Raw genomic sequence first — 13903 nt, 5'->3', positions numbered from 1 at the left:
TGGATTTCACCAATAGAATTGACTTGTATATATATTTTCTATGATTTTTTATGAAGGGAAATGTGACGAAAAAAACTGAATACTTTCGTTGAATAAGTGAATGGATCTTATTTGCTCATATGATCAATAGCCATCTTAGAAACGATCCATTATAATATAGTTTCTTACCATTGATCCAGCTAGCAATGAATTGTGTGAACTTTCTAGAGAAGTTCTTTTATGGTATTCAAAGAAAATATGACCGCACCAAGAACGATTAAGGAAGTGCAAAGTTTGACGGGAAAGTTAGCTGCCTTAACGCGTTTCTTGTCTAAAGCTGCTGAAAGACAATTGCCGTTTTTCAAAACTTTAAAAGGTTGCTTGAAGCAAAAAAGTTTTATTTGGTCAAGTGACGCAGAAGCTGCATTTCAAGAAATGAAGAAGTTGTTGAAAACTTTGCCTACATTAACAGCGCCAATTGATGGCGAAATTCTCTACCTTTATATATCAGTGGCAAATGAAGCTTTTGGCTCAGTTTTAATTGCGGAAATGGAAAAAATACAAAAGCCTGTGTATTTTGTCAGTAAAGCTCTTACAGGGAGCGAAATAAACTATGCGCCGATTGAGAAGTTTGTGTATGCGCTTATTCTAACATCGCGAAGGTTAAGAAGATATTTTCAGGGGCATCCAGTGCATGTGTTAACTAATATGCCAATCAAGCAAGTCTTAACAAAACCAGAGATATCTGGTAGACTCGCGTTATGGGCGGTAGAATTAGGTGTTTATAAAATATCTTATCTTCCGCGAAGTGCTGTAAAGGGCCAGGTTATGGCGGATTATCTAGCAGAAATATCTGGAGAGTTGGAGGTGATTAATGAGCGAACAGCATTAAAACCGGTAATGGGTGAAACTTGGGATTTATTTACTGATGGTGCTTCATGTGCAGAGGGTGCAGGTGCAGGTTTGGTCTTGGCAAGACCAAGTGGCGAAGAGCATACGTATGCATTGCGTTTTAATTTTGATGTCACAAATAATAAAGCAGAGTATGAAGCATTACTTGCTGGTTTAAATATCGCACGAAAAATGAATGTCACTAAGGTGCGGGCATTTACAGATTCGCAGTTAGTAGCGAATCAGTTTAATGGTTCCTTTGAAGCACATGATTCTTCAATGCAGAAATATTTGCAGTTATTAAAAGAATCGGCAGAGCGGTTTGAGTATTTTGAACTCGCGCAAGTGTCAAGAAGTCAAAATAAGAAGGCGGATGCTTTGAGTAAATTGGCTGCTCTAACGTTTTCGCACTTTCAAAAACAAGTTTGGGTTGAAGAATTGCCAAACAAATCAATAGATAACGACTTAACGGTTGCGTCTGTTGAAGAGGAACAACCAAATTGGATGGAACCAATCCTACAATACATTCGCAGTGATGTTTTGCCAAGTGATAAGCGCAAAGCTCGCCTAGTAAGAGAGCGAGCACCAATGTATATCATTCAAAATGATATTTTATATCGCAAATCATACTGTGGTCCAATGATGCGATGTGTTGGACCAATTGAGGCAGAAATGATAATTGAAGAAGTGCATAACGGTTCTTGTTCATTGCATTCAGGCTATAAAACTATTGCGGCGAAAATTATGCGGATGGGTTATTTTTGGCCATCCCTATATCGCGATGTTGCAAAAGTTGTTAGGCGATGTAAAAGTTGCCAAAGGCATACTTCACAGAATCGGATGCCGAGGCATGATATGATTCCTGTTAATTCGCCATGGCCATTTCATAAGTGGGCTACTGACATTGTAGGGCCATTTCCCGCAGGACCTGGCAATGTCAAGTTTCTGATTGTGGCAATTGATTATTTTACAAAATGGGTTGAAGCTAAGGCGGTTCGCACTATCACTGGTGTGCAAGTGTGAAACTTTGTGTGGGAATGCATTGCCTGCAGATTCGGTAATCCGCGCGAGTTGGTGAGTGATAACGGCGCGCAAATAGCGAAAGATCCTTTTAAGACATGGTGCACCGATTTGAATATAATACAAAAATTTACATCAGTGGCGCATCCACAGGCTAACGGTTTATGCGAAGTAACCAATCGTGATATTGTAAGCGGTTGATAAGGCTAAAAAGGAACATATATTTCATAGCAATATCCCTCCTAAATAATAGGTTTTCATATGTAATTGTATTATATTTTCATTGTAATTGTTTAAATAAATAAGTGCGAAGACAAAAGGCGAAAACGAAGATTTGAAGACACAAACGTCCAAAAAGCTCAAATGTACAAGATACAATTCAAAAGGTTCAATTTATTGATGAAAATCGTCTAAAAATGACAAGAGTACAAGTTACAAAACGCAAAGTACAAGATATTAAATTGTATGCAAGGACGTTCGAAAATCCGGAACCGGGACATGAGTCAACTATCAATGCCCGACGCAACGGACCAAAAATTACAAGTCAACTATGCACAAGAATATAATATAATATATAAATAATTATATTAATTATTTATATTTTATATTTATATATTTATTATGTCGACAAGCTAGGAGCCAAAAGTTTGTGGCTGGATTTTCAAACTCCACGACTCGCGGAGTTTGAAGGCCAAAAACTCCACGACTCGCGGAGCTGCCAAATTCCAAAATGCCTATAAAAGGTCACGAATTCTGCGAGTAAAAATATAAAAAATAAACATAATAATAATAATACTCTGTAATAAATAAATAAATAAATATATATATAATATATATAGTATAGGGTAGTTTTATATTAGATTAGTTCGGGTTATGTAAAGGTTATTTTACGGGTTTTAAAGTCGGAGCTCTGTCCGTGTAACACTACGCGATAAATAATCAATGTAAGTTATGTTCTCCTTTTTAAATTAATGTCTCGTACTTAAGTTATTATTATGCTTATTTGAGCCAAAGTAATCATGATGTTGGACTAAATATTAAAGACGGTGTAATTGGGCTTTGTACCTTAATTGGGGTTTGGACAAAAGATCGACACTTGTGGAAATTAGACTATGGGCTATTAATGGGCTTTATATTTGTTTAACTAAATGATAGTTTGTTAATTTTAATATAAAGATTTACAATTGGACGTCCCTATAAATAACCATATACACTCGATCGGACACGATGGGCGAGATATTTATATGTACGAATAATCGTTCATTTAACCGGACACGGGAATGGATTAATAGTCTATGGAATTATTAAAACAGGGGTGAAATTATGTACAAGGACACTTGGCATAATTGATAACAAAGTATTAAAACCTTGGGTTACACGCAGTCGATATCCTGGTGTAATTATTAAACAAAGTATTAAAACCTTGTTACAGTTTAAGTCCCCAATTAGTTGGAATATTTGACTTCGGGTATAAGGATAATTTGACGAGGACACTCGCACTTTAAATTTATGACCGATGGACTGTTATGGACAAAAACCAGACGGACATATTAAATAATCCAGGACAAAGGACAATTAACCCATGGGCATAAAATTAAAATCAACACGTCAACCATCATGGTTACGGAAGTTTAAATAAGCATAATATATTTTATTTCATATTTCATCGTACTTTTATTTACTCGCTATTTTATTTAACGTCATTTATTTATTGTCATTTATTTTTTGTTACTTTAATTATCGTCATTTATATTTTGCATTAGGTTTTAATTGTAACTTAAAATATAAAATCGACAAACCAGTCATTAAACGGTAAACCCCCTTTTATATATTATCAATATAATATATTTTGTACAAATATAATTGTTAAAAATATAGTGTGCAATAAGCCCGCTCCCTGTGGAACGAACCGGACTTACTAAAAACTATACTACTCTACGATTAGGTACACTGCCTATAGTGTTGTAGCAAGGTTTAGGTATATCCATTTTGTAAATAAATAATTAAAACTTGTGTAATATTTCGTCGTATTTCGTATTTAAATTAATACTATTTTGTACACCCCGCTGCACACATCAAGTTTTTGGCGCCGCTGCCGGGAAATCGGAGAAACGCTGTATTTTTAATTTATTTTTCTATAAATATATTTATATATCATTTTAGAAAAACAATATAAAAAAAAAACGTCTTTCAAACTCCACGACTCGCGGAGTTTGCAGGCTTAAAACTCCACGAGTCGCGGAGCCGCCCTGTCTGACGCGCCTGAAACCCTAAACCAGCATTTATTACGGTATATTATTATTTATTATTATTAATAAACCCTAAATTAGTTAATTAATTTATTAATTAGTTTTAGTTTTATTATTATTTTGTTTATTTAGTTTAATTAGTTTTATTAAATTATAAAATTAATAGTTTTATTAAATAAATAATATAAAAATAATATTTTTATAAAAATTGTACTTTTTACGGATTTTAGTATATTTTTATATTTTGTCCCTTTTTATTTGTTTTTAGCGTAATATTTGTATATTTTTCGATCGTATTTAGTTTTAATCCATAGTTTTTGCCATAGTTATTTTTACTTCTAGATTTTTAGGCTTTGCCGTAAAATTCCTTAAGTGCTTTTTCTTTAGACTAAGATTTAGGTGCTTTAGAATTTTGCGACGCCGTTTTTCGCTTTAGTTTTAAATAGATTTTAGTGCCTTTAAGTAATTGCCGTTTTCTGAATAAAATTGCATTTACCATTAGACCTTTAGGCGCAACTTTTTAGATATAATTTTTCGACTTTTAAGTTTCGACGTTTTTCTTTCTTATTTTTATTTTTCGACGTTTTTCGACGCGCACTCTTTTTCTTTCTTATTTCTCGACACGCTAGTTTTTAGGACTTAGAAATTTTCTCTATTTCTTCTCTAAAATTTCAAAACGAAAAATTATTTTAAGCGGTTAAATTGATAGACATCCAAATTTTCTGCTTCGTAGTAATAGTTGGATTTGTTAGTGGCTGAGTTGTGAGCTTCCGATTTAAAGGGTTCTGGCTCCCTGCTGCATCTATTGGCTATTCGAAACGTGGGCAAAAGCAGAAAAGTCTATTAATTGGACAACTTATATAAGTTTTTCTATTTTTATAACTAATAGGATAATTAAAATTTGGTAATAAGCGCATTATGAAAAGTCTCGAAGATATTTTGGAAACTCTTTATGAAATACAAAATCAATACTCTCAACCGAGTGTTGATGACAATTCGTTCGGTCAATCTTGGATCACGAATGACGAAACAATAACTGGTTGTGAAATCTGTGGAGATTATCACTCAACATAGGAATGTTATTATTACGTTCCTATGGAAAATTAGGCACCCACGGAACCTGAATGGAATGATTATGAAGAATACAATTCAAATTGGGATTATTCCCAAGAATATTTCCAAACTCAACAACCAGTAGGCGAGGAAAATTACGTGTCTGAAAATTTATTAGACAATATGAAAATCAAACTCGAAGAACTCAATGCTCAAAATGAACAAATGAGAGAGTTTGTAAACCGGCAAGCTGAAACTCTATCAGACTACACACCTGTTGATCTGAGGAGTCGTGTGCAAGAAAATCTCATATCATCGAATTTTGATGAATTCGAGAGCTCCGAAATCACCAACTATCCCGATGATACTTTTTATTCAGTCTTACCAATTTCACAACATATCGACACATTAGCCTCTACCGACGAAATCATCGATCCATCAATGGATAAAGAAGAAGTAAGGGTAACAAATTGGTACTCTTGGGAATACGATAACGTTGAAAATTTTACCCCCGAGGCCAAACCGAACTTCACCATTCCACAACCTTCCAACCCAATATTCTCAATAGACGAGTCATCCACCGGAAATGAACTACGAGCTGTAATAGATAATGACACCTCGAATTTCACCCAATTAGGTAATAGAGGTGAAAACTTTGATCCTGAGAATAAAAGGAAGGAAATGTTAGGAATTGTCCACCCTATAGAAATATGTATGTCGGTGTATATCGATCCATTTAACCAAGAACCAGAAAAGAGACATATCCATTTACTAAAAGCTACACTTAAAAAAGAATTAAGTAGTGGCGATCGGGTGAGTCTAAACTTTAAACCCATTGATATATTATACACCACCCGAGATGTAAATAACTGGCTCACTATTTTAATTCGTAGAACTTATTCTACCGACTTCAGATGTCGTCAGCTAAGTGTGGAGAAGTCTAACCTCACTTAACGTTAAATTGGGGGTTCGGGTTAATGCATAACTCGTTAATAAAAATGCATGATAAGTTAGGGTAAAAGACGCATTTTCAAAAATTATCAAACAGTTCAGAAAAGCAACCGTTTTTGAAGAAAAACATGTGTGATAAAACAAGAAGGAATGAACGATGAGGTCCACCATCTATCATCCTGCAATTTTATGGTATCTTTAACTACTTTCTACACTAATCACCCTCGTGAATTTATAATTATAGTCTGATTTCATGCAAATGAGGGCATTGCATGATCTCAAGTGTGGGGAAGGGTTATAAATTCTCTCGGGTTTGCACTTAGTTTATTTCCCAAATTTTGTGAAAATTTTAAAAAAATTTCAAATAAATGAATTCAAAATCATGTTTATACATATTTATGAACGATGAAAATTAGGTGTTAATACCGAAATTATCGTTACCTCGGAAAGGACATAAATTGAGAAACAACCCAAAACGCTTGAATTCATTTAAAATGGAATATAAGAGAATAAAAAGGCAAAGAACATAATAAATAAAAGCCAAGTGTGGGGAGAATATACCAAGTTATTCAATAAAAAATTATCTATCACATGTTTCTGTAAAGTTATTGCAGGTGCTTTTGTTTTGGACTAAATTAACTGTTTTACCCGATTTACTGTAATGAAAGATGGATCTACACGATGAATCAATTCCATCATTAAAAAGAAGTAAAGTCTTCTGAAAAAGACACGCGCTTCTTGATTTAGGTCAAGAAGTTTCCTTCCAGACCAGCTGTAGGTTGACGAAAAATCTAGAAAAGTCATCTCTAAAATCAGCAGGAAATCCACGGACCTCAGCATCAAACAGGGTCGCCAGGTGGTCAGATTTATCCTAACCATGAGAAGGATTTATCTCGTACAATGGGGGGCACCGTGCAAATTAGCTTGATAAGACTAATGAATCAGATCCCCAGAAAGGATAATCTCCTTAAAGATCAAAAATCAGCTTTTAAGACTGATATTACTCAATCCTTGAGATTGACCTTAAAGATTGAGAATTACAAACTCATGGAATTCAATGATATCTAAACTCGAGCTTGAACGAGAAAATATTTTGATCAAAATTAAAACCGATTTATTTTCTGAAAACCCATTTTCAATGCGTTCATTACCATTGAACGTAAAATCCTAGGAATTCACATGGAATTCATTAGGTCACCTGAACTAAATCAGGTGTCAACCGTAAGAACGGTGGTTGCATAGCATGGTCGAAGACAGGACCTTGTGCCAGACCATAAAATTTTTAGGATGATCTTTACTATTGCTCCTACCAAGGATAGTAATAGCATCCGACACATTTTTGGACCATAATCAAATGCATGTCATTAGACATTGCCTTAACAGTTTCTTGTTCATCGCTTTCCTTTACAACCGGACGGTAGTTTGCCGAAAGGTAATATACGGGACAAGTAAACTGGACGTGTTGCTTTCCTAATACAAGGTTAGCAAGTGGGTAACACAAAACCACAACTGTTGAGCTAAAATTTTCAAATCTGAAACCCACACAACCCACAAAAATATTTTGCAAACACCGGTGAAGGGTTATTCCGGAAAACTTGTCTAGGGTAAAAGCTAGATTGAATTTTCAAAAGATCAAATGTTTTCATAAAGATCCAATTTCCTAACGGATCTAAATTTTCATAGTCATGTGGGACTGTAAACCGCCTTTCAAATGTGCACTTTGCTTTGGAAACCGAAAGTAAATCGGCTATTTGATTGCAAGTGTCGTTGACCTAAACCCGAGGCAACTGTGGATGACACACCCACTTTTAACCATGGTTCTATCGTTACTATCATTGTTTATACCACCATATCAAAATCACTGATGTACAAAGTGTGATGAATAAAAAAGTGATTCATGTATGTTTTTATTTCAAGTTCTGTATTGCTTGAGGACAAGCAACGCTCAAGTGTGGGGATATTTGATAAGGCTAAAAAGGAACATATATTTCATAGCAATATCCCTCCTAAATAATAGGTTTTCATATGTAATTGTATTATATTTTCATTGTAATTGTTTAAATAAATAAGTGCGAAGACAAAAGGCGAAAACGAAGATTTGAAGACACAAACGTCCAAAAAGCTCAAATGTACAAGATACAATTCAAAAGGTTTAATTTATTGATGAAAACGTCTAAAAATGACAAGAGTACAAGTTACAAAACGCAAAGTACAAGATATTAAATTGTATGCAAGGACGTTCGAAAATCCAGAACCGGGACATGAGTCAACTATCAATGCCCGACGCAACGGACCAAAAATTACAAGTCAACTATGCACAAGAATACAATATAATATATAAATAATTATATTAATTATTTATATTTTATATTTATATATTTATTATGTCGACAAGCTAGGAGCCAAAAGTTTGTGAGCTGGATTTTCAAACTCCACGACTCGCGGAGTTTGAAGGCCAAAAACTCCACGACTCGCGGAGCTGCCAAATTCCAAAATGCCTATAAAAGGTCACGAATTCTGCGAGTAAAAATATAAAAAATAAACATAATAATAATAATACTCTGTAATAAATAAATAAATAAATAAATATATAATATATATAGTATAGGGTAGTTTTATATTAGATTAGTTCGGGTTATGTAAAGGTTATTTTACGGGTTTTAAAGTCGGAGCTCTGTCCGTGTAACACTACGCGATAAATAATCAATGTAAGCTATGTTCTCCTTTTTAAATTAATGTCTCGTACTTAAGTTATTATTATGCTTATTTGAGCCAAAGTAATCATGATGTTGGACTAAATATTAAAGACGGGGTAATTGGGCTTTGTACCTTAATTGGGGTTTGGACAAAAGAACGACACTTGTGGAAATTAGACTATGGGCTATTAATGGGCTTTATATTTGTTTAACTAAATGATAGTTTGTTAATTTTAATATAAAGATTTACAATTGGACGTCCCTATAAATAACCATATACACTCGATCGGACACGATAGGCGAGATATTTATATGTACGAATAATCGTTCATTTAACCGGACACGGGAATGGATTAATAGTCTATGGAATTATTAAAACAGGGGTGAAATTATGTACAAGGACACTTGGCATAATTGATAACAAAGTATTAAAACCTTGGATTACACGCAGTCGATATCCTGGTGTAATTATTAAACAAAGTATTAAAACCTTGTTACAGTTTAAGTCCCCAATTAGTTGGAATATTTGACTTCGGGTATAAGGATAATTTGACGAGGATACTCGTACTTTAAATTTATGACCGATGGACTGTTATGGACAAAAACCAGACGGACATATTAAATAATCCAGGACAAAGGACAATTAACCCATGGGCATAAAATTAAAATCAACACGTCAACCATCATGGTTACGGAAGTTTAAATAAGCATAATATATTTTATTTCATATTTCATCGTACTTTTATTTACTCGCTATTTTATTTAACGTCATTTATTTATTGTCATTTATTTTTCGCTACTTTAATTATCGTCATTTATATTTTGCATTAGGTTTTAATTGTAACTTAAAATATAAAATCGACAAACCAGTCATTAAACGGTAAACCCCCTTTTATATATTATCAATATAATATATTTTGTACAAATATAATTGTTAAAAATATAGTGTGCAATAAGCCCGCTCCCTGTGGAACGAACCGGACTTACTAAAAACTATACTACTCTACGATTAGGTACACTGCCTATAGTGTTGTAGCAAGGTTTAGGTATATCCATTTTGTAAATAAATAATTAAAACTTTTGTAATATTTCGTCGTATTTCGTATTTAAATTAATACTATTTTGTACACCCCGCTGCACACATCAGCGGAATTAAAAAGAGGTTATGCGAAAAGCGAACCGGTTGGGTAGATGAATTACCCAATATGTTTTGGGCACATCTCACTACTTTCAAGAAAAGCACGGGGGAAACACCTTTTAGTTTGGTATATGGCTCTGAGGCAGTAATACCCGCTGAAATTCTTGTGCCAATGCATAGAGTAGCTAACTTTGAAGAAGAAGTAAACGATGATACATTGGGCGAGAATTTGAATTTCGTTGAAAAGTGAAGGTTAATGGCTGCTATCAGAGAGGCAAATAACAAATAGCAAATTGCCAAGTATTATAACAAAAGAGTGCGTGCTTTGTCTTTCGATGTTGGCGAATGGGTGTTGCGAAATAATGATACAAGTAGAGCAGAAAAACTTGGCAAATTAGAACCTAATTGGGAGGGTCCTTATCAAGTTGTGGCAGTTAATGCGGCAGGTTCTTATAAGCTTGCAGATATGGAAGGGCGAAATTTGCCCAATGCATGGCATGCGGCTTTATTAAAACGATACTATGCGTAATTTTGCGAAAATCATAAGAAGGCAAAGTTACATATGTGTGAAGTGCGAAATTAAATGAAAAATCTATGCTTGATATTATTTTTAGGTGTTTTTATTTTTAATTGTTGCAAGTCTTGATCACGCTTGTAAGCATTTTAAAAGTTGACACTTGTAAGAATATGGAAAGAGTTTATTTGTGAAATACCAATTGCTTATGGAATGTTTTGTATTTTGTTTCATAGTGGTAAGGAATTTTGCAATGTTTGCATAAGCAAAGTGATGAAATTGCTCACTTTTGCAGAAAATGATTATTGCGAAAGGAATTTAAAATCCTAAGTGTTTGATGTTGCCATACTTAGATGCTTCGCAATGCTAATTGATTGCCTAAGGATCGCTTTGGCGGACTTAGAAGGTTCATAACGTATAAATATATACGCATACAGATTATTTCGCAAAAGTACATAATTATTATGTGCACGATAATAAAAGTTGGAAATTGCAAAGGACAAGTCCGTGTTATGAATGTTAATTGATAAAAGCGCTATAAAAATAAAAGTACTTGCAAATATAAGAATAGCGGAAATTTTATTAATAATAGCGCAGAGGCAGCTGCGCGCTGTTGTACAAAGTGAAATTCTATTCTTTAGATAAGTCTAGCTTGATGATGTCATCTGCCGTGACACTTTCTTGTTCGCTTATTGCTGTTATCTTAGGGAGAGGAATTTCGGCTATGCCCTTCTCAGCAACCGAATATGCTGATTGCGCCTCTTCGAGCGAGCAAAGGCCATTAGCTATTGCAGTTGGTAGCGGATCTGGCAATGGGCAGTTGATGGCAATTTCATCCATGAACTCTACCCTCTCGCGTAGTTTTAACGCGGCAGCAAAAGTTGAAAAATTTGTAGAAACAGGCTTGGAGTTGAGAATTTTTCTGGCCAGTTCGGGGAGATGTTGGCGGAGCTTGGTGAACTCAAGCTCTGCAGAAGCTTTAAAAGCAAGAGCGTTGTCTCGCTCTGTCGTTAGCTTCACCACATTCTCCGACAATGCTTTAATGGTGGCATTTAAGTCATTTTCTTTTTCAGCTGCAGTAGAAACCTGCAGTTTTAAATCTTCCACCACGGTTTTTGCCACGGAGAGTTCATAGGAGAGATCAACACAGCATTTTTCGCTGTTTTCAGCTTTGATCTTCTCAGCATTGTACTTCAATTATTCGGCCTCAAGAACATTGAAAAATTGTTCCTGACGGCATATCACATCATATGCCGAGTTAAAGCACATATAAAAGTTCTGAACAAAGCTGTTGTGCGCATCAAGTGAAGAGAGTTTCGAAAATCCGCGGCGAAGCTCACCTGGAATTGCCAACTTTATTTGTTGGCGCTGATCTAATGCTGCAGCAGCAGAGGCATAAGTATATCCTGATAAACCGTCAATCCGCACCCCATACGAGTCGGGTGGGGTGCAGAACAGTTCTATAATCTGGTCAAGTGTGTTTGGGCTCGACAAAAAGGGGTCGTCAGTGGAACCGCCTGCAAAAGCATGGAAATCATAAGAAGCGCATAAACATCTGAACATTGATTATGCGACAGTATTTAGAGCTTACCCGTTTGCTGATCCCCTTCATGATCTGATGTAATCGGATTATCATATAGAGTGGGGATGGTTTGCTTCAATTTTTTACTTTGTGATTGTGGCGGCGTCTGGTAGGGTCGTTTGGTGGAGCCTGGCTTTGTGAGGGGAGATTTGGAGGTCAAATCAACGATTGGAATCATATGCTTCTCTTTCGATGCTGATGATTTAGACTCGGGGCTTGTTAATAGCTTTGTGATCATGGTCTTGGGGTTAACCTTGGACTCCATTTCGTCGATCTTCATGATAAAGCACAAAAGGATTGTATAAAAGAAAGCAGATTGGGAAAATGCAATGAATGTTTTGATTATATTGCGAGGCATGTCAGGGTGGCAAGTGGAAATGGTTAATCACGGTTGCCCATATATATATAGGGGAAATATGGGTGATAAGGCTAAAAAGGAACATATATTTCTTAGCATTATCCCCCAAGAAAGACAAGATTTTAGTTGCAATTGTTCCATTTTCAAGTAATATTCGTTTATATTAAATAAGTGCGAAGACAAAAGGCAAAAACGATGAATTGAAGACACAAAGGTTCAAAAAGCTCAAAAGTACAAGATACAATCAAAAAGGTTCAAATTATTGATGAAGAACGTCTAAAAATGACAAGAGTACAAGTTACAAAACGCAAAGTACACGATATAAAATTGTACGAAAGGACGTTCGAAAATCCGGAATCAGGACATGAGTCAACTCTCAACGCTCGACGCAACGGTGTAAAAATTACGAGTCAACTATGCACAAGAATAAAATATAATATTTAAATAATTCATAATAAGAATAATATTAAATAATAAAAAGTTGTTAATTGAGCATAGTTCAGGGGTCATAAATGAAAATTCAAATTTATAATTTGCCTATAAAAGGCTATGTAGTTCGTTGAAATGGATACACCTTTTTCTAATCCTAAATCTATCTATCCGATCCCTTTTCCATCCTTTATCAATATCAATATCAAAATTCTATATCTCTCTATCATAATTATAATATAAATGTTCTAATAATAATTTTAATTTTAATTTTAAATTATAATAATAATAAGATTATGATAGAGATTGTTTCAAGTGTATACGTCGAAATTCTGTCCGTGTAATATTACTCTATTATTAATCACTGTAAGTTATGTCTATATTATTTTCATTAATGTCTAGTAGCTAAGCCGTTATTATGTTTATTTAATCCGAAGTAATCATGATGTTGGGCTAATTACTAAAATTGGGTAATTGGGCTTTGTACCATAATTGGGGTTTGGACAAAAGAACGACACTTGTGAAAATTAGACTATGAGTTATTAATGGGCTTTATATTTGTTTAACTAAATGATAGTTTGTTAATGTTAATATAAAGATTTACAATTGGGCGTCCCTATAAATTACCATATACACTCAATCAGACACGATGGGCGGGGTATTTATATGTATGAATAATCGTTCATTTAACCAGACACGGGAATGGATTAATAGCCACTAGAATAATTAAAACAGGGGTGAAATTATGTACAAGGACACTTGGTATAATTGATAACAAAATATTAAAACCTTGGGTTACACTCAGTCGACATCCTGGTGTAATTATTAAACAAAGTATTAAAATCTTGTTACAGTTTAAGTCCCCAATTAGTTGGAATATTTAACTTCGGGTATAAGGATAATTTGACGAGGACACTCGCACTTTATATTTATGACTGATGGACTGTTATGGATAAAAACCAGACGGACATATTAAATAATCCAGGACAAAGGACAATTAACCCATGGGCATAAAACTAAAATCAACACGTCAAACATCATGA

General features: G+C 34.5%; 1 protein-coding gene across 1 annotated transcript; it reads left to right on the top strand.

Moving 5' to 3' along the window:
* The first annotated feature begins 237 nt into the window (after nt 1-237).
* Nucleotides 238-10506, top strand: LOC139849974 (uncharacterized). The gene is made up of 4 exons (XM_071839579.1): nt 238-562; nt 719-1811; nt 1923-2079; nt 10267-10506. The coding sequence occupies exons 1-4, from the start codon at nt 238-240 to the stop codon at nt 10504-10506; spliced, it is 1815 nt and encodes a 604-aa protein (XP_071695680.1).
* Nucleotides 10507-13903: the final 3397 nt, after the last annotated feature.

This window comes from Rutidosis leptorrhynchoides, chromosome 5 (assembly GCF_046630445.1).
Source record: "Rutidosis leptorrhynchoides isolate AG116_Rl617_1_P2 chromosome 5, CSIRO_AGI_Rlap_v1, whole genome shotgun sequence".
In the NCBI taxonomy this organism is placed as follows: domain Eukaryota; kingdom Viridiplantae; phylum Streptophyta; class Magnoliopsida; order Asterales; family Asteraceae; genus Rutidosis; species Rutidosis leptorrhynchoides.
Note: the sequence above shows the minus strand (reverse complement) of the source record. Positions and strands in the feature narration are given on the sequence as shown.

Excerpts from the sequence above, each read along its gene's own strand:
- LOC139849974 (XM_071839579.1), top strand. The coding sequence starts at position 238 with ATGACCGCACCAAGAACGATTAAGGAAGTGCAAAGTTTGACGGGAAAG. Across the intron at positions 563-718 it reads AAAGCCTGTGTATTTTGTCA|AGATATCTGGTAGACTCGCG; the intron begins GTAAAGCTCTTA and ends TAACAAAACCAG. Across the intron at positions 2,080-10,266 it reads AAGTAACCAATCGTGATATT|CAAATTGCCAAGTATTATAA; the intron begins GTAAGCGGTTGA and ends AATAACAAATAG.